This window comes from Anolis sagrei, chromosome 6, assembly GCF_037176765.1.
Source record: "Anolis sagrei isolate rAnoSag1 chromosome 6, rAnoSag1.mat, whole genome shotgun sequence".
Classification (NCBI taxonomy): Eukaryota; Metazoa; Chordata; class Lepidosauria; order Squamata; family Dactyloidae; genus Anolis; species Anolis sagrei.
In genome coordinates, this window is record NC_090026.1 from 134,059,354 (window position 1) to 134,084,591 (window position 25,238).

General features: G+C 53.8%; 2 protein-coding genes across 4 annotated transcripts in view; one reads left to right on the forward strand and one right to left on the reverse strand.

Moving 5' to 3' along the window:
- The window catches only part of SMARCD3 (SWI/SNF related, matrix associated, actin dependent regulator of chromatin, subfamily d, member 3), a 40,737-nt gene extending 17,765 nt beyond the window's left edge, over positions 1-22,972 (forward strand). For 2 of the 3 annotated variants that reach the window (XM_067470467.1, XM_060782815.2), the window contains exons 2-13: positions 11,310-11,587; positions 12,637-12,679; positions 15,155-15,277; positions 15,394-15,516; positions 15,927-16,022; positions 17,556-17,657; positions 19,738-19,899; positions 20,295-20,392; positions 20,528-20,681; positions 21,383-21,505; positions 21,860-21,961; positions 22,078-22,972. In XM_067470467.1, coding sequence (XP_067326568.1) covers positions 11,319-11,587; positions 12,637-12,679; positions 15,155-15,277; positions 15,394-15,516; positions 15,927-16,022; positions 17,556-17,657; positions 19,738-19,899; positions 20,295-20,392; positions 20,528-20,681; positions 21,383-21,505; positions 21,860-21,961; positions 22,078-22,131 — 1,449 coding nt within the window. In that variant the 5' untranslated portion in view covers positions 11,310-11,318 and the 3' untranslated portion in view covers positions 22,132-22,972. The remainder of the gene's footprint in view (positions 1-11,309; positions 11,588-12,636; positions 12,680-15,154; positions 15,278-15,393; positions 15,517-15,926; positions 16,023-17,555; positions 17,658-19,737; positions 19,900-20,294; positions 20,393-20,527; positions 20,682-21,382; positions 21,506-21,859; positions 21,962-22,077) is intronic. The other variant, XM_060782816.2, reaches the window with a different exon arrangement.
- An 893-nt stretch (positions 22,973-23,865) lies between these two features.
- Positions 23,866-25,238, reverse strand: part of SUSD2 (sushi domain containing 2) — a 29,883-nt gene continuing 28,510 nt past the window's right edge. The window contains 3 exon segments of the mRNA XM_067470468.1: positions 23,866-24,103; positions 24,221-24,403; positions 24,476-24,748. Of these exon segments, the coding sequence (XP_067326569.1) occupies positions 24,033-24,103; positions 24,221-24,403; positions 24,476-24,748 (527 nt within the window). The 3' untranslated portion in view covers positions 23,866-24,032.

Below are 25,238 nucleotides of genomic sequence, written 5' to 3' on the forward strand. Positions count from 1 at the left end.
ACAAAACTAAAGTTCTGGTGGTGAAAATTTCAGAACTCTAACAAAATTCTCAAAATTTCATTATAAATGGCAGTTCCTAGATGGTTCTATCCTAAAAATCACCAATAATGAAATAATAATTACATTTTGAAAGTTTTGTTAGAGTTCTGAAATTTTCACCACCAGAACTTTAAGTTTTGTAAGTACTTTAGAACCATTTAGAACCATAGATTGACCAGGCCTAATAGATAGATAGGTAGATAGATAGGTAGATAGATAGATAGATAGATAGACAGAATAATAGATTCAAAGAGTTGGAAGGGATCTGGTGGGTCACCCAGTCCACCCCCATTCTGCCAAGAAGCAGGAATATTGCATTCAAATCACCCCTGACAGATGGCCATCCAGCCTCTGTTTCAAAGCTTCCAAAGAAGGAGCCTACACCACATTCCGGGGCAGAGAGTTCCACTGCTGAACGGCTCTCACAGTCAGGAAGTTCTTCCTCGTGTTCAGATGGAATCTCCTCTCTTGTAGTTTGAAGCCATTGTTCCATTGCATCCTAGTCTCCAGGGAAGCAGAAAACAAGCTTACTCCCTCCTCCTCCTCCCTGTGGCTTCCTCTCACATATTTATACATGGCTATCACATGTCTCCTCTCAGCCTTCTCTTCTTCAGGCTAAACATGCCCAGCTCCTTAAGCCGCTCCTCATAGGGCTTGCAGATAGATAGAGATGCTTTGGAGAGCCTAGGAAAGGGTGAGCACCCCAGTGGGGTTTGCTTTGCTGCCTGTGCCTCTGTTCAGAGGATCTGACCTCGTTTTCTGTCTGCATGAGAAATGGATTTTGGAAAATGTAGCTTGTTGTGGAAACAAGGATTGGAACTAAAGCTTCAGTGGAGCCCCCTTTGCCCCCCGATAATGACTCTTTCAGGAATGACTTCCCTTCCAAGGGGTGGATTCCCCTCACTTCCTGTGTCTCAGCCCCGTTTGTTACTACAAGTAGTTTGTAAGTCGGATGTTTGTAAGTCGGATGTTGTAAGTCGGATGTTTGTAACTCGAGGAGTGCCTGTGCAATGAAGTGCATTCCACGAGGCACTCCAAGTGGCCAGTGACTGGTCAAAAGACATCTAATCACCTACAAAGCTTGCAAACTTTGTGTGTTGTTTGTTTGTTTCTTTAAAAAATGCAATACAACTAGGTTCTTGTGGATTTTTTCGGGCTATAGGGCCATGTTCTAGAGGCATTTCTCCTGACGTTTTGCCTGCATCTATGGCAAGCATCCTCAGAGGTAGTGAGGATGCTTGCCATAGATGCAGGCGAAACGTCAGGAGAATAGCCCGAAAAAACCCACAAGAACCTAGTGATTCCAGCCATGAAAGCCTTCGACAATACATTGCAATACAACTGTTTGGTTTGCTCCTGACATGATAAATAAATAAACAACGAGGCTTAAATACGACATGGAAGCAAATGGAAGCCCCTGTTGAATGTCTCATTTAACAGTGGAGGTTATTTGGTTTTTAGGTGAGGACTCCCCCAAAAGGAAGGCCCTCAAATGCTTTGCAGGTCAGCCCCAACTTGCCTGCGGCCTTCCTGCTCCCCAGAAGAGAAGGGCTATGTATTCTCGAAGGCTTTCATGGCCGGAATCACTGGGTTGTTGTAGGTTTTTTTGGGCTATATGGCCACGTTCTAGAGGCATTCTCTCCTGACGTTTCGCCTGCATGTATGCCAAGCATCCTCAGAGGGAGTGAGGATACCTCTGAGGATGCTTGCCATAGATGCAGGCAAAACGTCAGGAGAGAATGCCTCTAGAACATGGCCATATAGCCAAAAAAGACCTACAACAACCAAGAGAAGGGCTGCTTGGCCGCAGGCTTGGCCACTCCTGCGCTGACACTCCGTCCCTTGGGTGACTTGGGACCATTCGGTATTGGCAATAGGACACCCCTCTTTCTAGAAAGGCCTGCACCCCACATTGCGGCCTGGTGCCTCGATGGGGTCAAACATTGCCGACCCGCGCACCCTTCTGTCCCCGGTACATTACGGCCTTTTCCTTGCCATTTCCTTGCAGTGGCCCCAAGGAGGGAAGAGAGCCGGTCTTGGGCGCTCCGTGTTTTGTGGTTGTGTATGCATTTGTGGGGTGTGTGTGTGTGTAGGACTGGAGCAAAGCTTGACTAAAGAGGGCCAGGCTTGCTCAGCCCCTTGGCGTGATTGAAGGCGGCAGCTGAGCCTTCCGTGGAGAGTGGCCAGAGTTGCAGATGGACAGCAACAGGCCGCTGACATGCAACGGGCATTTGCAGGATCCCTTGTGCCAGCGGTCCGTGTGTGTATCTGCACATGCCAGCGTGACCGCCTGTTTGGGAAGAGACTGAGGGGGGGGGTCTCTTTTGCAACAGGTGCCCACTAGGGGAGGGGGGGAGGGGAGGGGAAGAGAGGGCCTGATGGGTCCTCCTTCCCTCCCCCTCCCCCAGGCGGGACCTTGCGTGGTGGCCCCCTCCCTCCCTTCCTCTCTCCAACACATGGCTCTGCCAGTGAACGTGACTTTGGAGAGTGGCTAGGGAACAGGCCTGGCCTGTCTGCCCCAAGGTGCTTATTGTCCGTCATGTACTCCACTTTGGCAGGAAAAACAAAATGCAAAGATCCAGAATGGGGGACAATGAGGCCTGGCTCGAGAGCAGTACGTGTGAAAAAGATCTTGGAGTCCTCGTGGGGAACAAGTTAAACATGAGCCAGGAATGTGATGCGGCGGCAAAAAAAGCCAATGGGATTTTGGCCTGCATCAAGAGGAGCCTAGTGTCTAGATCTAAGGAAGTCATGCTCCCCATGCTCTATTCCGCTTTGGTTAGACCACTTCTGGAATATTGTGTCCAGTTCTGGGCACCAGAATTCAAGAGAGATATTGACAAGCTGGAATGTGTCCAGAGGAAGAGGGCTACTTAAATGATCAAGGGTCTGGAGAACAAGCCCTATGAGGAGCGGCTTAAGGAGCTGGGCATGTTTAGCCTGAAGAAGAGAAGGCTTTGGGAGATATGATGATAGCTATGTGTAAATACATGAGAGGAAGCCACAGGCAGGAGGGAGCAAGATTGTTCTCTGCTTCCTTGGAGACTAGGACGCAATGGAGCCATGGCTTCAAACTACAAGAGAGGAGATTCCATCTGAACACGAGGAAGAACTTCCTGACTGTGAGAGCCGTTCAGCAGTGGAACTCTCTGCCCCGGAGTGTGGTGGAGGCTCCTTCTTTGGAAGCTTTTAAACAGGGGCTGGATGGCCATCTGTCAGGGGTGATTTGAATGCAATATTCCTGCTTCTTGGCAGAATGGGGTTGGACTGGATGGCCCATGAGGTCTCTTCCAACTCTTTGATTCTATGATTCTATGAAAGGCACTGGTCAAATGGCATTTCTGGCCTCTTTTGGGGAGGTTCAAACTTCAGGAAAGGAGATTCCACCTGAACATGAGGAAGGACTTCCTGGCTGTGAGAGAGAGCTGTTCAGGAGTGGAACTCTCTGCCTCAGAGTGTGGTGGAGGCTTGGTTGTTGTAGGTTTTCCCCCTGGGCTATATGGCCATGTTCTAGAGCAGTGTTTCTCAACCTGGGGGTCAGGACCCCTGGGGGGGGGTCACAAGATGGTGTCAGAGGGGTCGCCAAAGATCATCAGGAAACACAGTATTTTCTGTTAGTCATGTGGGTTCTGTATGAGAAGGTTGGTCCAATTCTATCGTTGGTGAGGTTCAGAATGCTCTTTGATTGTAGGTGAACTAAAAATCCCTGTGACTACAACTCCCAAATGTCAAGGCCTATTTTCCCCAAACTCCGCCAGAGTTTACATTTGGGCATATTGAGTATTTGTGCGAAGTTTGGTCCAGATCCATCATTGTTGGAGTCCGCAGTGCTCTCTGGATGTAGGTGAACTACAACTCCAAAATTCAAGGTTAATGCCCACCGAACCCTTCCAGTATTTTCTGTTGGTCAAGTTTGGTTCAAGTCCATCGTTAGTGGAGTTCAGAATGCTCTTTGATTGCAGGTGAACTAAAAATCCCTGTGACTACAACTCCCAAATGTCAAGGTCTATTTTCCCCAAACTCCGCCAGAGTTTATATTTGGGCATATTGAGTATTTGTGTAGAGTTTGGTCCCGATCCATCATTGTTTGAGTCCGCAGTGCTCTCTGGATGTAGGTGAACTACAACTCCAAAATTCAAGAGCCGTGTCCACCGAACCCTTCCACTATTTTCTCCTGGTCATGGGAGTTCTGTGTGCCAAGTTTGATTCAAGTCCATCGTTGGTGGAGTTCAGAATGCTCTTTGATTGCAGGTGAACTATAAATCACAGCAAGTCTAACTCCCAAATGACAAAATCAGTCCCTCCCTCCAACCCCACTAGTATTCAAATTTGAGCATATTGGGTATTTGTGTCAAATGTGATCCAGTGAATGGAAATATATCCTGTATATCAGATATTTCCATTATGATTCATAATAGTAGCAAAATGACAGTTATGAAGCAGCAATGAAATTAATTTTATGGTTGGGGTTCACCACAACATGAGGAACCGTATTAGGTGGTCACGGCATTAGGAAGGTTGAGAACCACTGTTCTAGAGGCATTCTCTCCTGACGTTTCGCCTGCATCTCTGGCAAGCATCCTCAGAGGTGGTGAGGTGGTGGAGGCTCTTTCTTTGGAGGCTTTGAAGCAGAGGCTAGATGGCCATCTGTCGGGGGTGCTCTGAATGCTTCTTGGCAGAATGGGGTTGGACTGGATGTTGGCCCACTGGGTCTCTTCCAACTCTGGGATTCTAGGATTCTATCGTTGCGGAAGAGGCCCGTTGAAGGGAATTCTAGTGCAGGAGAGACCAAGATGAACCTCACCATCTGGCTCAACTCAGGTCTGGATGGCCTCCCAGTGGCCAGACTCTCTCCGGCCAGGGCTAGGACCTCTCCCTTGTGGAAAGGGAAGTAGGTCAGAGTCGTCAGAGTGGGGTAGTGGTCCTTAGCAGAGGGAGCCAACATGCATCCAGCTGCCCTCCCCGTGTCCTTCATTGCCGCTCGGTGTCTCTGCTGTGCCAGGAACACAGGGTGACTCAAGGAGATGCTGGAGATTTTGCCCGAGAAGGTTGCCGGCAAGACCTGGGGGTGAAACATTGGGGTCTGCTCATCGCTGGTCCAAGAGAAGCAAGAGGGGAAACCAAAACCGCCCTTCATTGAGGCCAAGACTGGATCACAGCCATTGCTGGGGAGGACTGCGAAGGGGTTAGACTAGATGGCCTTCAAGGTCCCTTCCAATTCTAGGGTTCTATGAGTCTTGGGGTGTTTCTACACAACAGAAGTAATGCTGTTTGACACCTCTTTAACTATGAAATTCTGGGAATTGTAGTTTCCTGAGGCAAAAGCGAGCCCTCAGATCCAGGGGGGAAACATGCATTGTCACATGAGCCCCTACTAGTATGTGACCAGGCATTCCAAGACCACACCTGCTTTGGTTAGACCACACCTGGAATATTGTGTCCAATTCTGGGCACCACAATTCAAGAGATATTAATAAGCTGGAATGTGTCCAGAGGAGGGTGATTAAAATGATCAAGGGTCTGGAGAACAAGCCCTATGAGGAGCAGCTTAAGGAGCTGGGCATGTTTAGCCTGTAGAAGGGAAGGCTGAGAGGAGATGTGATAGCCATGTATAAATATGTGAGAGGAAGCCACAGGGAGGAGGGAGCAGATCTGGGTCTGGAGGGGTCTGGAGAACAAGCCCTATGAGGAGTGGCTTAAGGAGCTGGGCATGTTTAGCCTGTAGAAGAGAAGGCTGAGAGGAGATGTGATAGCCATGTATAAATATGTGAGAGGAAGCCACAGGGAGGAGGGAGCAAGCTTCCTTTCTGCTTCCTTGGAGACTAGGATGCAAGGGAGCCATGGCTTCAAACTACAAGAGAGGAGATTCCATCTGAACATGAGGAAGAACCTCCTGACTGTGAGAGCCGTTCAGCAGTGGAACTCTCTGCCCCGGAGGGAGTGTGGTGGAGGCTCCTTCCTTGGAAGCTTTGAAACAGAGGCTGGATGGCCATCTGTCAGGGGTGATTTGAATGCAACATTCCTGCTTCTTGGCAGAATGGGGTTGGACTGGATGATGGCCCAGGAGGTCTCTTCCAACTTTGATTCTAGGAGGGTCCTTTTTGGGCGCACACCTGCTCTCTGAAGGCCCCCCCAGAAGGACGAAGAGCAGCCCCACTCCTCCTTAGTGTGAGAAAAGGGGTCGATACTTTCCTATTGAAGAAAGCCTTTCAGGGATATGTAGTGGGATCCTTGGGCACTTTAAGCCTATAGATAACCGAGGGGTCTCCCGTGGAGAGAGTGACCGGTTCTAATGTTATCGTTTTGATTTATTTATATTTTTACCGTATTTTTATTGTTGTTTACAACTTTTAACTGTTGGAATTTGTATGTTTTTATGTTGTGAGCTGCCTTGAGTGTCCACGCAGAGAAAGGCGGGGTAGAATTATTCTAAACAATATAAACAAATAAATAAATAAGAGGCCAAAGGCCGTGTAAAACTACAGCTTCCAGGATTAACGAAGCATTGAGCTACGGCATTTAAAGTGGTGTTAAACTGCATTGATTTTGCAGTGGTGTTCTTCATTTGTTCAGTCGTTTCCAACTCTTCGTGACAAGAAAGGAGATTCCACCTGAACATTAGGAAGAACTTCCTGAGTGTGAGAACCGTTCAGCAGTGGAACTCTCTGCCCTGGAGGGAGTGTGGTGGAGGCTCCTTCTTTGGAAGCTTTTAAACAGAGGCTGGATGGCCATCTGTCAGGGGTGATTTGAATGCAATATTCCTGCTTCTTGGCAGAAGGGGGTTGGACTGGATGATGGCCCAGGAGGTCTCTTCCAACTCTTTGATTCTAGGATTCTATGATTCATGGACCAGCCCACGCCAGAGCTCCCTGTCAGCCGTCCCCACCCCCAGTTCATTCAAGGTCAGTCCAGTCACTTCAAGGATGCCATCCCTCCATCTTGCCCTTGGTCGGCCCCTCTTCCTTTTGCCTTCCACTTTCCCCAGCATCATTCCCTTCTCTAGGCTTTGCTGTCTCCTCATGATGTGGCCAAAGGACTTCCACTTTCCCTCTAGTCTCCTTCCCTCCAGTGAGCAGCTGGGCTTTATTTCCTGGAGGATGGACTGGTTGGATCTTCTCGCAGTCCAAGGCTCTCTCAGAACTTTCCTCCAGCACCACAGCTCAAAAGCATCTCTCTTCCTTTGCTCAGCCTTCCCGAAGGTCCAGCTCTCACATCCGTAGGTGACTACTACAGGGAAGACCATGGCTTGGACTAGGCAATGGATCTTGGTTGCCAGTCTGATGTCTCTACTCTTGACTATTTTATCGAGACTGGACATGGCTCTCCTCCCAAGAAGGAAGCGTCTCCTGATTTCCTGGCCACAGTCTGCATCTGCAGTCATCTTTGCGCCTAGAAATACAAAGTCTGTCACAGCCTCCACGTTTTCTCCCTCTATTTCCCAGTTGTCAATCATTCTTGTTGCCATCATCTTGGTCTTTTTTTAATGTTTAGGTGCAACCCAGCTTTTGCGCTTTCTTCTTTCACCTTGGTGAGAAGGCTCCTCGGTACCTCCTTGCTTTTGGCCATCAAAGTGGTGTCATCTGCATATCTGAGGTTGTTGATGTTTCTTCCAGCCATTTCCACCCCAGCTTTGCATTCCTCCAGCCCCGCACATCCTCCCATGATGTGTTCTGCATACACGTTAAAAAGGTTGGGTGAGAGGATGCAGCCTTGCCGGACGCCTTTCCCAATCTGGAACCCGTCTCCTGTTCCGTGGTCAGTTCTGACTGTGGCTCCTTGGTCCTTGTACAGATTCCTCAGGAGAGAGGGAAGGGGGCTTGGGATGCCCATCCCACCCAGAACTTGCCACAGTTTATTGTTATCCACATGGTCAAGGCTTTAGAATAGTCAATAAAACAGAAGTAGATGTTTTTCTGACACTCCCTGCCTTCCTCCATTCTCCAGCATCCAGATATTGTCCATTGGGTCTCTGGTTCCTCTGTCTTTTCTGAACCCAGCTTGTCCACCTGGCCACTCTCTCTCCGTGTCTTGCTGGAGCCTTCCTTGCAGGATCTTGAGCATCCTATTAGATTGCAGGCAATACAGTTCCCTGTGATGAATTGTAGGTTTGGCCGCCCAGTTTTGCCTCGTGTTCCTTGATCAGTTCATGCAGCCGGAAAGGGTTGAGTGAGGTACGACTGACCAAGTGCCCCAGAGTTATCCGCTGCCCTTCTCTAGGGCAGGACTCTTCAGGTGGCAAATATAGCGAGGCCACAACCGGCATCACTATTGTTCTACTCCTGGCTTGTCTTGCGCCAAAGCCACCAGGTCTGATTCATTACAGGAAGCCCCTCCCCCCTTTTCTCCCAGGTGATCTTCCAGGTGCATCTAGACCTTCCTTTTGAGGGTAGTGGGACAGCAAGGTGGTCTCCCAGTGTGTGTGTGTGTGTGTGTGTGTGTGTCAAAAAAAGGTTGGAAACTACTGCCATAGAGGGTGTCCTGTGCATCAGGGAGGGGGGGTGTGTATGTGTTTTTGGGGTGGGGGTGGGAGTTTGAGTGACAGGACAGTTTCTGAGAAGAGAATACTAGTAGGAAGTCCAGGATTCCTGGGTGGATGATTGGGGGGGGGGGTCCTCCTCCCTTGCTATGCCCCCCTTTTCAATGCCCCCCTCCCCCCCTTTAAAGAAGTCCCTCTAAGCAGCAATGGCGGCTAAATGAGCAGAACCCTTCAACTCTTAGGTCTACCTTTCCCTCACCTTTGACCCCTATGACCTTCCAAGGGTCATGGGGGCACTTGGTCAGCCTTTGGAGCTGGGGCAGAGCAGAGGGGGGCTGGAAGAGACCTGTTGCAAGGCCGGGAGGGGGCAACCTGCAAGGATCCAGCCTTCAGGGTTGCTGCTCATTTGGATTCATTCACTCCACAGTCAATTTCTGACCCAGTCCCCCTAATCAGGTCTTGTTAACCCACCCACCTCCCCATTTCTCATGTAGAGCTTCTTATGTTTAGTTTCTTTCGGTTAACTAATTCTACATAAGACCCCCCCCCCTTGGAAAAACTCCCCTTCCTCCTGAAGTCCACCCACTGCTTGACTGTGTGGTGACTTCCCCCATTTGTTTTGCCCTCCAGCTTAAATTTGGGGTGGGGTGTGTGTACCAGATGAGGCTTCCTGCCCCCTTGGCTGCTTCCTCCCAGAGGAAACCCCTTCCTCCTCCTCCCCCCCTCCCCCCAGAAGCTCAGGCATCCCAAGAGATCATGTTTCCATGCATGCCTTGGCACTGAAGGCCCTCCAAGAAACCGAGGAGAGCTCAAGGCAACGCCTGAGACAGCAAGGGAAGCCACAGCCCCCTGGATCAGGCCCTCCATGGGGCTGTGGGGGCCGCGAGGGCCACTGACTCAGGACCCCTCCTTGGGCGTCTCACTGATGTAGGCTGTGGGGGAAAGCGAAGCCTCCCTTCCTTGGCCATAGAGCAGTGGTTCCCAACCTGTGGTCCATGAACCACCTGTGGTCCGCGGACAACCAGTGGTCCGCCATAAAAATTACAGTTTTATGTAAATATTAAAAAACATTTCTCCTCCCGATGCCTCAATTAATGTAATTTTATTGGTATCTATTTTTATTTTGAAATGTACCTGTAGCGGCTGCATTTCCCACCCTCGGCTTATACTCGAGTCAATATATTTTCCCATTTTTTGTGGTAAAATTAGTTGCCTCAGCTTATACTCGAGTATATACGGTATATGTATTTTGTAGAAATCCATTTTGATATGTGTATTCTATATAATATTCATGATAACAATAACAACAACAATGATAATAAGGGCTTCTCTGTCAGAAATATTAAAAATTAACTAGGTATTTTTAATTACAAAAGTGTGAGTCAAGTAATGACAGGGTCAAATGGATGCAATGACTCAGCAAAAGCAGGTGTGCCTGTAGCTTAGTAGGCCTCAGTGTTAGAGTGGCCTCAGTGAGAGAAAGGCCTCAATCTGAGGGAGGCTTTAGTGTGAGAAGGCCTCAGTGTGTGAGTAAGCCTCAGTGTTAGTAGGCCTCAGTATGTGAGAGGCCTCTATCCAAGAGAGGCTTCAGTGTGAGAAGGCCTCAGTGTGTAAGCCTCAGTGTTAGTAGGCCTCTGTCTGAGAAGGCCTCAGCATGTGACCTCAGCATGTAAGTAAGCCACTGAGAGAGGCCTCAGTGTTAGTTGGCCTCGGTATGAGAGAGGCCTCTGTCTGAGAAAGGCCTCAGTGTGTAAGCCTCAGTGTTAGTAGGCCTCTGCCTGAGAAGGCCTCAGCATGTGATCTCAGCATGTAAGTAAGCCTCAGTGTTAGTTGGCCTCAGTATGAGAGAGGCCTCTGTCTGAGAGAGGCCTCAGTGTGTGAGTAAGCCTCAGTGTTAGTAGGCCTCTGTCTGAGAAGGCCTCAGCATGTGACCTCAGCATGTGAGTAAGCCTCAGTGTTAGTTGGCCTCAGTATGAGAGAGGCCTCTGTCTGAGAGAGGCCTCAGTGTGTGAGTAAGCCTCAGTGTTAGTAGGCCTCTGTCTGAGAAGGCCTTAGCATGTGACCTCAGCATGTGAGTAAGGCTCAGTGTTAGTTGGCCTCAGTATAAGAGAGGCCTGTCTGAGAGAGCCCTCAGTGTGAGGCCTCAGTGTGTGAGTAAGCCTCAGTATTAGTAGGCCTCTGTCTGAGAAGGCCTCAGTGTGAGAAAGTCCAAGGCTGAAGGCCTTGTATTTCAAGCTCCAGAGTGAATGCTGTTGTTTGTAAAGCTCCTGTGTGAAGCTCCTGTGTAAGTTCAGTGTGAGAAGAGCCTCTGTGAGAAAGAAGCCCAATATGGAAGCAAAGAAGGAAGCATAAAGAACTTTATTTGTGTAATGGAAACCTTGTTCTTGTAAATAGTGCAACCATATTATTTTCGTACACATAAATGCCTCCTGTGGGAGAGATCACATGGGTCTGTGTGTTTTTGTTCTTTTTCTCATTTTGGGCTACTGGTGCTGGGTCACGCTGCTGCTGCTCATAAGTGACTCTGCTGTACATATATGGGGAGGGTCTTTTGTTCATAAGCCCACTCACCCAACATACTCACCCCACCTACCCACAATTATCCTGCTGGTGCCCTTGTCCCCCTTCAACGGCAGAACAGCCTGCGGGGAGCCCTCCCACCCCCTTTGCTGGTGCTTCTCTGCAGATGAGGAGTGGTCCCTTTGGAGCAGCGCCCCCCTCCAGAACCAGGGGCCCCTCCCTCCCTCCTTCCATTCCTTCCTTAACCGGTGCCTTCCTTTCTCTCCCGCTGCAGCGCCCTGGGATGCCCTCAGGCGCCCGCATGCCCCACCAGGGGGCTCCCATGGGCCCCCCTGGCCCCCCCTACGTGGGGAGCCCCTCCGTGCGCCCCGGGATGCCCCCGGCCGTGATGGAGCCCACCCGCAAGAGGTCCGCCCCCCAGCAGGGCCAGCAGCAGCAAGGGCAGCAGCAGCCGGGCCAGGCGCAGGGCCAAGCGCCACCGGCACAGGCAACCCAGGGGCCGCCAGGGGCAGCCGGAGGGCAGGGCGGCCCCACCCAGAGCCGGCCCCGCAGGTGAGTCCATGGCGATGTGGGAGTGAGGGAGGGAGGGGGCAACCTGGAGGAAGTACTGCTCTTAAGGGGATGGAGGTGCACCTGGGAGCCCCCCAGAGCAGGGCTCACCTTCACGGGCAGAGATGCTTGCCTGGCATTGCTCTTGGGTCATGGCTTTGGCTTTGGCTGGTCATTCTGGTGGAGCTCAGTGACCCATGGGTGGGGGGGGGGGTCAGTTCTGGGGTGGGGGTAGGGAGATCAGCTTGTGGGAGGAAGGGCTTTGAGGATGCTCCTCCGCCCTATTTTCCATGGAGTGGGCATGATGCCTGAGGGGCCAAGGTCCGGCATCTCTCCTTGCAGATGTCCAAGGGGGGCACTCCATTTGGGTGTCCTTCCGCTCCCCCCCCCACCAGCCTTGTGTGTCTCTGTGTGGAGGGCCACAGGGAGTCTGCAGAGCCCCTTCCCCTCTTTAGGTGGTGGGTGGAACCCAGCTGATTCTGCCTATTTAGCCCCAGGCAAGCAGTGGGTGCTGCTGACTGGTGGAGATGTGGGTGGGTGGTCCTCTTCAAGGGTGGGCTTTGAGTGTCACTGTCCAGCTTTGGCAGTGGACGGAGATGAGGTGCTTGTGGCGCCCTCCAGTGGGCTATTGGGGTGTCTCCACCCAGTGGTTTCCAAGGAGAGAAATCCAGGGAGGGGGAGAGGGAGGCAGCGGGTGAGGAGGGGGCTTCCTCTGGGCCTGGGGGAGGCCAAACCAGGCTGGCAGGAGGGAAACAGCCACTGGGATTGGCTTTCCTTCCTAGCAATCACAGTTGGGGAGGGGGGCAGCTGATGCCGGCACTGGACCGGCCCCCTGCCCACCCCCCCATGCCCACTGCTCTGCCCCATGACCCTCTTCGGTCAGAATCCCCCCAATTAGGGGGTGGATAGCCAATGGCTGGTGCGCATGGGCTTTTTGGGGCGGGCAGTGGAGACCCCCCTCGGCACAGAGAGGCCGGGATAATTTCGCAGGTGGCCGACCAGTCGCCATGGTAACCTGGTCTCATTTTTTCCCCCTTTTCAAAAATGTACAGTGCCAAGCGGAGGAAAATGGCTGACAAGATCCTGCCTCAGAGGGTGAGTGAGCGAGCGAGCGAGCGAGCGAGTGAGGGAGTGAGGGGCTGCTGCTCTACCTGGACACCTTTCCTTCCTGCATGCCTTCCTCTCCCCGTCCCCCTTCCATTGCTGACCAGGGTCTTCAGCTGCTATGCTGACAACCCAGGTGTGTGTGTGTGTGGGGGGGGGGTGTTCCTCCCCCTCCCCTTTCCGGCTCTGGCCAGGTGGGCTCTTGGCCAGCTGCAGTGGGAGGGAGGGGCTCCTGGGGAGAGTGGGTGGGGGGTTCTCCTTCTGGAAAGTGTCCCCTACCTGCAGCCTTCCTTGGGTCTTCCCTGGCTCTGCCCCCAAAACAGCTGGCAAGCCTCTTCCCCCTAATTTGGTTGCCCAGGCAGGTCCCTGGCTTTTGGCTTCTCTCCCAGGGAGGCCTTGCCCAAAGGCAGTGACCGGCCCACTCCCTCCTCCTGGGATTTGGCATCCTCTGGACCCTGCATGCGCCATCCCAAGGAAGCACCCGCATCACAGCCTCCCCATACCTGGATTGGGCTCTGCCCACCTGCCTTGGGGGTCCTGCCTGCACCTCCTGCTTCTTCTTGGCATGGGATGGGATGACCCCCCCCCCCCCCCGAGCACGATGCCCCTCCTACTGAGTCCCCTGTTTGCCCTCTTGGTTCTTTACTCTGGCAAGTAGCACCGAGGGAACTTGAGGGCAGTGGGAGGGGAAGACATGCAAAACTATAGTAAAGTGCCCCTGTCTGCCGCTTAATGCAGACCTTGGCAAAAGAAAAGCTGGTGCAAAACTGGACCCAGAGTTATGGCCAGTGTTTACTTTACTTAGGCAATCTATCTTTGTCTGAATAACATTGTCCTCCAAGTTCGGTGTCCTGGCAATGGGTCTGTAGCTTGTTGGCTCTTTAACTTACTTACTAACTTAGGCGATCCCTTGTTGTCCAATGATGATGGTCCTCCAAGTTTGGTGTCCTGGCGGTGGGTCCATAGGTGGCTGTTGAGCCCTCTTCTTGACCCGCATGTTCTCCCGCAGTGAGGGCATTGGTTTCCAGGTGGGAGGCGGTCTCGGTCGGGGTTGGCTTGACGCGCCTTCCTCTTGGCACGTTTCTCTCTTTCGCCCTCCATTTGTGCCTCTTCAAATTCTGCAGCACTGCTGGTCACAGCTGACCTCCAGCTGGAGCGGTCAAGGGCCAGGGCTTCCCAGTTCTCAGTGTCTATGTCGGAGTTTTTAAGGTTGGCTTTGAGCCCATCTTTAAATCTCTTTTCCTGCCCACCAACGTTCCGCTTTCCGTTCTTGAGTTCGGAGTAGAGCAACTGCTTTGGGAGACGGTGGTTGGGCATCAGGACAACATGGCCGGTCCAGCAGAGTTGATGGTGGAGGAGCATTGCTTCAATGCTGGTGGTCTTTGCTTCTTCCAGCATACTGACGTTTGTCCGCCTGTCTTCCCAAGAGATTTGCAGGATTTTCTCGAGGCAGCACTGATGGAATCGTTCCAGGAGTTGAGCGTGACGTCTTTAGACAGTCCACGTTTCATAGGGGTATAGCTGGGTTGGGAGGACAATGGCTTTGTAAACAAGCCCCTTGGTTTGTCCTCAAACACTCTCTGCTTCATTCGGAAAATGCTGCACTCGCAGAACTCAGCCAGTGTTGTATTTTGGTGTCGATGTTGACTTTGGTGGAGAGGGGGCTGCCAAGGGAGCGGAAATGGTCAACATTTTTTAATGTTCCACCATTAAACTTATTGTTGTTGTTGTTGTTGTTGTTGTGTCAGGAGCGACTTGAGAAACTGCAAGCGCCTCTGGTGTGAGAGAATTGGCCGTCTGCAAGGACGTTGCTCAGGGGATGCAGGATGATTTGATGGTTTTTTTATCATCCTTGTGGGAGGCTTCTCTCATGTCCCCACATGAGGAGCTAGAGCTGATAGAGGAAGCTCATCCGCCTCTCCCTGGATTCGAATCTGTGACCTGTCGGTCTTCAGTCCTGCTGGCAGAGGGGTTTAACCCACTGCGCCACCATTAAGCCGTATTTCTGGCATTGAAGAGGGATTGAATGGTGCTTTCTGCTGGAAGAGCACTTTGGTTTTTTTGATGTTCAATGACAGGCCGAGCTTCTCGTATGCTTCTGCGAAGGTGTTTAGAGTGGCTTGTAGGTCTTTTTCTGAATGTGCACAGATGACATTATCATCAGCATATTGCGTTCTATAACAGATGTTGTTATAACCTTGGTTTTGGCTTTCAGTCTGCTGAGGTTAAATAGCTTGCTGTCTGTCTGATAGATGATCTGATCAATTTATTTCGAGATTTTATATACCAACCCTCTCACCTTCAAAGAGGGATTCGGACACTGTTCTCCTTTGGATGCAGAGCTGGGGGTGGCTGAGTCGGGGGCCTTCTCTTCCTCTGAAGCCTTGCTCCAGCAGCAAGCCCTCCTTCCCTCCCCCCTCTTTCTCCCCCCTCCCCAAGTGACCCTCCCCCCTCCCCTCTGCCCAGATCCGGGAGCTGGTGCCGGAGTCTCAGGCCTACATGGACCTCTTGGCCTTTGAGCGGAAGCTGGACCAGACCATCATGCGGAAGCGGGTGGACATCCAGGAGGCCCTGAAGAGACCCATGAAGGTGGGGGGTGTTGCACCCCTTTGGAGGGAGGGGCCCCGTCCCCTGGGCAGGCTTCTCCACTGCCCCCCCCCAGCCCCCTTCCCACCCCTCCCTCACCTGGCTCTCTTTCCTGACAGCAAAAGCGGAAGCTGCGCCTCTACATCTCCAACACCTTCAACCCGGCCAAGTCTGACGCAGACGACTCCGACGGGAGCATCGCTTCCTGGGAGCTGCGCGTGGAGGGGAAGCTCCTGGATGACGTAGGCATGCATGCGCCCGCACACGCATGGCATGGAGGCACACGTGGGGCTCCCCTTCATCTTGGGCCCCTTTCTGAGCCTGCGGTGGGGGTGCCTTGCTCTCCATTTGGGGCTGGAGGAGGATCCACCCCCCCAAACTGGTCAAGGCAGAAGTGGTCCTGGGTGGGGGCCATGTGGGGAGGGGCCGTGCCCCTTTTGCAGCCCTGGGCAGCCCTCTTCCTCACCAGCAGGCCCCACAGCTTCCCCACAGGTGCCTGGCTCTGTGGCTGGGCATCCCGGGACAGCGATTGGGCAAATCAAGGGATGCTCCTGCCTTCCACTCACCGGAACAGGGTGCCAGGTGGGCAGGGCAAGGGCAGCGACAGGAAGCTGACCCATGCTGACCCATTGCTTCCCTCCTGGCTCCGCAGCTCAGTAAACAGAAGCGGAAGTTTTCCTCCTTCTTCAAGAGCTTGGTCATCGAGTTGGACAAGGACCTCTACGGGCCGGACAACCACCTGGTGGAGGTAAGGGGCCACAGGAGGAGGAGGAACGTGTCCTACTGCTGAGCTTTGGCCTCCCCATGGTTCCTGGACTTGGCGTGGGTGCTGTGTGAGGCAGCTGGAATCACGGACAGGAATCATAGAATCATAGAATCAAAGAGTTGGAAGAGACCTGGTGGGCCATCATCCAGTCCAACCCCATTCTGCCAAGAAGCAGGAATATTGCATTCAAATCACCCCTGACAGATGGCCATCCAGCCTCTGCTTAAAAGCTTCCAAAGAAGGAGCCTCCACCACACTCCAGGGCAGGGAGTTCCACTGTTGAACGGCTCTCACAGTCAGGAAGTTCTTCCTCATGTTCAGACGGAATCTCCTCTCTTGTAGTTTGAAGCCATGGCTCCATTGCGTCCTAGTCTCTAAGGAAGCAGAACACAAGCTTGCTCCCTCCTCCTCCTCCCTGTGGCTTCCTCTCACATATTTATACATGGCTATCATATCTCCTCTCAGCCTTCTCTTCTTCAGGCTAAACATGCCCAGTTCCCTAAGCCGCTCCTCATAGGGCTTGTTCTCCAGACCCTTGATCATTGTAGTCGCCCTCCTCTGGACACATTCCAGCTTGTCAATATCTCTCTTGAATTGTGGTGCCCAGAATTGGACACAAGAGAAGAGAAGCCTGGGAGATGCAGGAGAACCCAGGGAGAGCAGGGCAGGAGCAGGGCAGGAGCAGGGCAGGGGTCACTAGGCACTGCCCAAGGGGATTGCCCCCACCCCTCTCAAGGCTTCCTGTTGGGTGGGCTTGTGCCCAAGAGATGTTGTGATTTCAGGCTGAGCTGCTGGGGAATCTGAGCTGTTAAGCTCTAAAATAACCCTCAGTTGGGGTGATTCCACCATACATAGAGCAGAATACTAGAAGTCAACTTCATAACCATCAGAACCTCACACGTGATGAGCTGGGATAGGCTTCTTAGGATGACACAGGATTGCAGTCAGAACTTTAAGTTCAAAAGTATTGAAGTAAAAGAAATATATTCTTGATAGAAAAGGTCTTGGAGCTCACCAGCTTACTAAATCCCATCTTCTAAAGGTATAAAGATCCATGCAGCTACATTTTGCCTAGAGACAGGCAAAATGTGTCCTCAGTGGAAGGAAGAAAAGGCAGAAGAGACTGGAGAAATGGCGAATGGCCACATGGCAAGCCCAGGGCAAGAAAACTTAAAGAGGATGTTCCCTCACAGAATTCCATTGCTGCATCTTCAAAGGGGGGGGGGGGAGGGAGTGGTGAGCAGGAAGAGAGAAGACCCAGCTCTTTTTTGGGAAAACAGGGGCGGGGGAGGGGGGGATCCTTCAGCTTGGCCCTGTCCTAATCTATCAACTCATTGAGGTCTGGAAACTTGATGACACAAGAACTCATTGAGGTCTGGAAACTTGATGACACAAGAAATTTGTGCAGTCCAGGGATTAAACCCCACATCCCCAAAGGCAGAGGTCCCCCCCCCCCCCGGAAAAGAATGTCCCATTTCTGTCCCTGAGTGGCCTGTTTTGGTTTCTCCCCGGCAGTGGCACCGGACGCCCACCACCCAGGAGACGGACGGCTTCCAGGTCAAGAGGCCCGGCGACGTCAGTGTGCGCTGCACCCTCCTCCTCATGCTGGATTACCAGGTGGGGCACTCTGTGGGTCTGCAGGTATATGAAGGGGAGGAATGAAGGTGTGGTGCCTCAGTCTTGCTCCTTGGTGATGGGGTCAAGGCCTTGAGCTGCCCTCAGGCTCTTGGGTTAGGAACACTGGGAAGGGGATTAGGGCTTGCCTCAGGAGGAAAGCGCATGGATGTGTATTGGTCTGTGCATGTAAGGGTGTGTGCGCGCGTGCGTGCAGGGCTGTAGCTGTGGGGCTGGGGCAAAACGAATGCATTGCCCTCCCAGCAAGAGTCCTTCCTTCCCTTCTGTCCCCACATTCCCACCTTACAAAAGCTGAGGCTCTGAACCCGGTTCCCTCCAGGAACGCTTCCCTTTGTTGGCTTTGCCTTCCCTGAGTTGCTTTGCCTGCTGCTTTTCTGACCTGGAGGCAGAAACCTCATTTCCAAAATGCAGCTGAAATGTTGTGTTGCTCTCCTTCTGGGATTCTGAGGACCAAACGAAAGTTTTCTTTGGGAAGCCGAATTCTGCATCCCCTGCAACTGCCTCCCTTTTGTGCACAAAGCATTTCAGGATCTGAAATCTGGCTACCAGTATTAAAAACTCTAAAATTAGAACAGCACAACAACAGAGAGGAAACAAACAAGGGCATCTAATCACCTCTCAACAAAAGATTGCTCCAGGCACTGCCAGGCAATCAAATGCTAATCAAGGTGGTCAGTTGAAACATTCATACCTAGCTCCAACAGACAAGAGTCCTTTGTCCCACCCTGGTCATTCCACAGACATATAAACCCTTTTTCCTAGTTCCAACAGACCTCACTCCCTCTGAGGATGCTTGCCATAGATGCAGGCGAAACGTCAGGAGAAAATGCCTCTAGACCATGGCCATATAGCCCGAAAAAAACCTACAACAAGGAAATCTAATCACCTCTCAACAAAAGTTTGCTCCAGGCACTGTCATGCCATTATATGCTAATCAAGGTGGTCAGTTGAAACATTCACACCTAGCTCCAGCAGACAAGAGTCCTTTGTCCCACCTTGGTCATCATTCTACAGAGATATAAACCCTTTTCCCCTACTTCCAACAGACATCACTACCTCTGAGGATGCTTGCCATAGATGCAGGCGAAACGTCAGGAGAAAATGCCTTTAGAACATGGCCATATAGCCCGAAAAAACCTACAATAATCCAGTGATTCCACCCATGAAAGCCTTTGACAATACATTTCAGGATGTTTGCAAAAGACATCGCTTCCTCTCCCATGGCTCCTGGTGCAGTTGCTGCTGTATGAGCTGGTTGTGGGGCCCAAGGGGGGGGGGATCCTTGGGGGCTTAGTGCAAGGGGCCATGGGGGAAACCTCTGCTCAGTTTCTGCCGGTATTGAAAGCTGTTCTACTTTGCATGAGGAAACTATCTCACTATCTTGACGGAGGCTCTTCGGATGGCCAATGGCCATACTCCACCAATGGGGAGGGGGGCTGAGAGGCCAGCGGTGGGGCTCTGGCCTTCTGGTTCTCATCCCAGAGCAGGCTCTGGCTGGTTGTGGCCATCAGGGTGCCATATCTTGAGCTTCCCGAGGGCAAGCGGCCCCTTCTCTTTTGGAACAAACAGAAATGGGTTGTTGTAGATTTTTTTTGGGTTATATGGCCATGTTCTAGACCAGTGGTTCTCAACCTGGGGTCCCCAGATGTTTTTGACCTACAACTCCCAGAGATCCCAGCCAGTTTACCAACTGTGAGGATTTCTGGGAGTTGAAGGCCAAAAACATCAGGGGACCCCAGGTTGAGAACCACTGGTCTAGAGGCATTCTCTCCTGATGTTTCGCCTGCATCTATGGCAAGCATCCTCAGAGGTAGTGAGAAAGGGTTGGGCTCCCTGAGCCCTGCATGTAATGTTGGGGTCTCCCTCCTTGCTGCAGGGAAGACCTGGCCCTGCTTTGCTCCCTGGTTCAGACAAGCGCTGGGAAGAGTGTGTATGTGTCTGAGTGTGTGTGTGTTGGGGGAGGGCAGCATCTGAGAAAGTGGCCATGCAGCCGCCTTGAGAGAACCAAGCTGGGCCCAGACCTGATGCCCTTGCCCCCCACACCTCCCCTCCTCTGCTGCAGCCCCCGCAGTTCAAACTGGACCCCCGCCTGGCCCGCTTGCTGGGCATCCACACGCAGACGCGCTCCGCCATCATCCAGGCACTCTGGCAGTACATCAAGACCAACAAGCTGCAGGACTCTCACGACAAGGAGTACATCAACTGCGACAAGTACTTCCAGCAGGTGAACTCTCCCCTCTCCCCACTCCCACCCCAACCACCTCCCTTGACTGGCAGCCACCTGGCCACTGGCCACATGGGGCGCTTCGAAGCCACAGGCACAGCTGCCAGGACTTGGCTCTGGCTGGGCAGGCAGGGCGCATGCAGCAACCAATCCAATCCTCTTTCACGCCGCTACCTGCTTGCAGCCACCCACCTGACCTGAGCAGTGATGGCTGTGACCCCCATTTCCAAAAGAAGAGGATGAGGAGGGGTCCCACAGTGTCTCTGAATGGATCCCAGAGCTGAGGGGGGGCTGCTGGGAGCCAGAAGGGGTCTCCCCAAGGCAGATCAAGGGGCTTCCCAGCTTTGGCCACCTCCTGACCGCCACCCTCTCAGTTTCCTCCCTCTCATTTTCAGATCTTTGACTGTCCTCGGCTGAAGTTCTCTGAAATCCCCCAGCGGCTGACGAACCTGCTGCTGCCTCCGGACCCCATTGTCATCAACCACATCATCAGGTCAGGCGTCTGACTAGGGACCCCCTCCCGCCCTCTCTCCCTCCCAGTGGTGGCCTCCATGGGCTGATAAAGGGTGTCCTCCAACTTGGGAAAGCTTCATGCCGGCCTCTGCCCCCCCTCCCCTCCCCCGCACAGTGTGGACCCCAACGACCAGAAGAAGACGGCTTGCTACGACATTGACGTGGAAGTGGAGGACCCCCTGAAGGGCCAGATGAGCAGCTTCCTCCTCTCCACGGCCAACCAGCAGGAGATCACGGCCCTGGACAACAAGGTGCCCCTCAAGCGGGGGGTGAGCAGGAGGCTCACTGGGCACCTTGGGGTGAATGGGGGTGGGTGGGCTGCCTCCTTAGGCAAGTGGCCTCTTCCCCACAGCGTGGGGCCTGGAAGCCTCCTAAGAGCCAGCACCAGATTTGGTGGGGAAGAGGGGGCAGATGCATGGCGGTGGGAGATAACTGTTGGCCTCCCATCCTGCTTTGGCCTCTCTGACCCTCATGGAAAGCAAAGGGCTGCCAGATCCCACAGGTCCACTTGGCCCAAATCTCCTCAGCAAAGGATCCACACCCACTCTCCTGAGCTAGAGCCCCTCCCAATAAGCTAAGCCCACAGCTCCAACTCCATACACCAACCACAGTCCTTACCTTGCAAGCCACCTGGCCCTCCTCGCTAGCCTGCTCCTTTCTCAGAGGGGCTCCTTTCCAAGTAAGTCCTCTCCAACCACTGGAGATGTGATGCTGCTCCTAAGGCACCTGAGAACTGTGGCCTTCCCCATCCCACGTTTGTGGAGACAGGCCCAATTGGGGCCAGTGGGAAGAACCTGTGTGGATGGAGTTAGTGAGTGGGAGCCTTTCCAGTGCAATTGTGAGGCATCAGACCTTGGGTGGGGTGCAATGGGGTGGGACACATCCAGGGCCCGGTGAGTCTAGGGCAAGTCTATCCCTGACGGGCTTCTGGTAAGCGCCCTCCAGGTCACCCGCACTCCTCCCGTTGCAGATTCACGAGACAATCGAGTCCATAAACCAGCTGAAGATCCAGCGAGACTTCATGCTGAGCTTCTCCAAAGACCCCAAGGGCTACATCCAGGAGCTCCTCCGGTCTCAGAGCAGGGACCTCAAGGTAGGCCAGGGCTCCTCCAATGGGATCTCACCTGCCAATCTTGCCAAGCAGAAGGCAGGGGGGGGGGGGAGGCTGGTACTGAGGGTCTGGACCCCCCCCCCAGTCCATCGACAGAACCATGACTGCATGTGGGCCGTGCCGAATTGTAGTGCTGAGTTGTGAGCCCCTGTGGGTCATGACCTCACTTGGAGAATGTCCACAACGGGAAGACATCCAGAATAGCGAGAAGCCCTTTCCTCAATTCTGTTGCCCACCCTGCTCTTGCACTCTTGGCGGGGGGGGGGGGGGGAGAGGAGGGGGCCGGCCTTGTGGCGGGGGCCCTGATCCGCTCCTCCTCCTCTTGCCTTCTCCAAGGTCATGACGGACGTGGTCGGGAACCCTGAGGAGGAGCGCCGGGCGGCCTTTTACCAGGAGCCGTGGTCCCAGGAGGCCGTCAGCCGGTACTTCTATTGCAAGGTAAGGAAGGGGCTTTTGGGGAGGGGGGGGGCAATGTGAGGCATGACACCCTGAGCACACGCTTGCAACCTTGGGGGGCTTCCCAATGTGACACTGCCCTCCTTTCCCTCTTTCAGATCCAGCAGCGTCGGCAAGAGTTGGAGCAGTCTCTGGGGGTGCGCAACACATAAGCCCCCCCCCCTCCTGTGTGCTCACATCCTGGTCATGGTGGCCTTGGGCTCCCAGCTGCCCAGCGGCAAGGGGACTTCTCTCTCACGCCCCACAGCGGCCCCCACAGGCCTGCTCCACCAGCTTCTGAGCCTGCGCCTCCTCTTGAGGAGACTTCTGCCATGACTTTGCTCTGCTTCCTCCGGTTGGATGGTTGGCAGCAGCTGTGGGCTGTGGTCCCCGTGGACTCTCTCCAGGAGGAGAACGGACCCAACGGCCACCTTGGTTCTTGTCCCATTGACCTCTGCTTTGGGCTTCCTGGCTGCAGAGGGATTGATTGCTGGGCCCCAAGGACTGGGGGGGGGGGGGGCAATGACAGTACTTCCCCACCCGTGTGCAGGGTGCCCCCCCCCCCCCTTTGTAGGCTGCCTAATGCCAGACCTTTGGAAAGCCAAACCCTTTGCCCTGCCCCCCAGCTGTGGAAGAGGGGCTCCTGACCCCATTGCTTCCCGGACTGATCATCCTCCCCAATTGGAGGGAGGGGCGGAGGAGGCCGCTCTGCACACACACGCACATACACACACACACACACCCTGGGGCCTCATTGGCGGTTTCTGCAGGATGACCAAAGCCCACCCACCCCATCCTGGAGAGGCCCCCAAAGTCTGGCCCGCCCTTCCCCCCGCTCTTGCTCTGTCCAAGGGGTGGGGCTGTAAATGTTCCAAAAATTCTTGTTTTGGGGGGAAATTGGGAAATGTAGTCTTGGCACCGTTTGCAGATTGGAAGTCACTTTCTTACTTTAGGATCATCAAATGCATTGTATGTATCTTGGTTTGGCATAAAGAGATCATGTTTGGTAGAAAATGAAGACTCTTCAGGAACCATTTCCAGTGGGATGGGGCCCTTGGGGCTCCTGCGTGCCCGAGGACACAGGTGCTGGGGGTACTGGCCTGGTGTGCTGGGGGGGGGAGAGGGGGATGAGGGGACAGGGCAACGGCCAGGCCCTCACAACCAAGACCAGGCTGAAGGTCTTCCCATGACATATTCGTTTGGCAGCCCTTTTGCAGGGAGGGCTCTGTCCGTTGGATGAGGACCTCTATGGACTGACCACCATCTGAGGCACAGAAGGGGCTTGTGGGCGCAGGAGGGGTACTCGTGACAGAGGCAAGGCAGCCTGGCTCAGTGGGTCAGAGGGCGCCTCCTGAAGATGGGGAGCAAGTGGAAGCACAAAAGAGCCATGGGGGGGGGGGGGTTGCAGGTTCAGACCCAGGGAGAGGGGCCAGTCCTTCAAGAGCAACCAGGAGGTGTTTCCCCTGCACCCACCTTCTGTTTTGCCCCACGCAGAGTGTTTCCTAGAGGATTTTTTCAATAAAATGCTGTTTCTTTGTACCTGCCTCTCCATGGAGGGGGGGGGGGGGATGAACAGGTGTGATAGCTGCTATTTTGATGCCTCCTTGGAGAAGCGGGATCTGGGGGCCACGTGGGGGGGTCATGCCCCCCGTCCAAAGTCCATTTTTCCCCATCAAAGGACCCACACAGGGGACAAGCCATATCAATGCATGGAATGCGGAAAGCGCTTCAGTCAAAGAGGACATCTGCGTTCTCATCAAAGGACCCTTCTCTCAATGCACAACCCCGGCAGGGACCCTTGGAGTGAGAGCCTCAGGGGCAACGGCTCCAGAAAGTCGAGGACCAAGGAATCACAGCTGAGGGGCCACCTCCCCTCCCTCTCAGACAAATGACCACGAGGTGCGGCCCCACTGGCTCTTGCCTTAGCTTTATTGCGTTCCTCGCACCCTGTGGCCACTCTTTCGCATGTGAAGCACCTGGGGCTCTTGCTGCCTGCAGTCACGCCAATGCCGCTTCCCAAGTCCTTTCACCGGAGGAGCCCTGGCCCGGGCTCCCTTCTGCTTCTCCTCCACCACTAGCTCAAGGCACCCAGGCAGAGCGCCAGGCTCAGGAGCCAAAGGGCAGAGGGGAGTGGGCTCGGGAAGCCTGGGGGCAGAGAGAAAGAGGGGCTCAGACCCGCCTTCTTTTGCAAGGGGAGTGCAAATTCCAGGTGGGTACCCTCCCCCCTTCCCGCAGGACCCTCCCCTTCCACTTCCCCCTCACCGGCAGCAGAGGTGCAGCGGGGGGCGCTTCCAGTCCACATGCCATCCTGCTGGCAGAGCCGTGTGGGGGTGCCCTCCAGGTGGAAGCCCGGCTCGCAGCGAAAGTGGACGGTGGCCCCGGCCAGGTAGTTGGTCCCGTTCTTGGCACCATGCTCAGGGGCAGACAACCAGCCACAGGAGACCACTGGGGGGAGGGAGAGATATAGTTATGTGGGCACCAGCCTCCAGACCACGCACCCCCCTCAGGCATCCCTACCTGGCTGGAGGCTGTCCTGGAGGTGCCGGAAAGTGAGGTGGGCTTGTTGAGTGGCGTTGCCGGCGGCCAGGTCCCGAGCGGCGAGGGCATCGAAGTGGCAGAAGGGGTCGGAGTGGCAGAGTGCGGCCACCGCCTGGGCAAAGGGGTCAGCGGGGTCCTCCGGAGGGGGGGCATATGGCACAAAGGAGGCGTGGTGCTTCGGACCCCACAGGAAGGCCTCACGCAGCCCCACAGAGTCGTAGGCGAAGAGTGCGCTCTCGTTGCGGACTGACCCTGGGGAGGAGACGGAGGAGAGAGGGAGTGAGGTGGGGGGGGGGTTGGGGTTGGAGGGGAGACCCCCCTTGGCTTGCCCCCTCCCGCCCTTGAAGTCTCTCCTGCCCCTGTCAGACTGTAGGATCCCACTCTTGGCCCCATTCTTGGCCCCATGCTCGGGGTGGACAACCAGCCACAGTAGACCACTGGGGGTAGGTTATTTATATAGCAATATTAAATAACCACTCACAAGCTATCTTGCTTTGAAATGGATATATTGCTTGTATCCCTGCAGCAAAGAAAGACACTACTGACTTTTCCCCACCACCACTTCCTTTTATACACCTTTCCTGCCCATCTCCCCCTCTTCTCAGTTTCCTTATTAGAACTTGTGGCTTCACAACTTCCAGTACAAGGTTTCCAGCGCCTTCTGCTGGCTTCAAAATGTCACAGAGAAAGAATTGATTCAGCCAGGATGATTCCGTCAGGATGTCACGGAGGGAATTTGTGA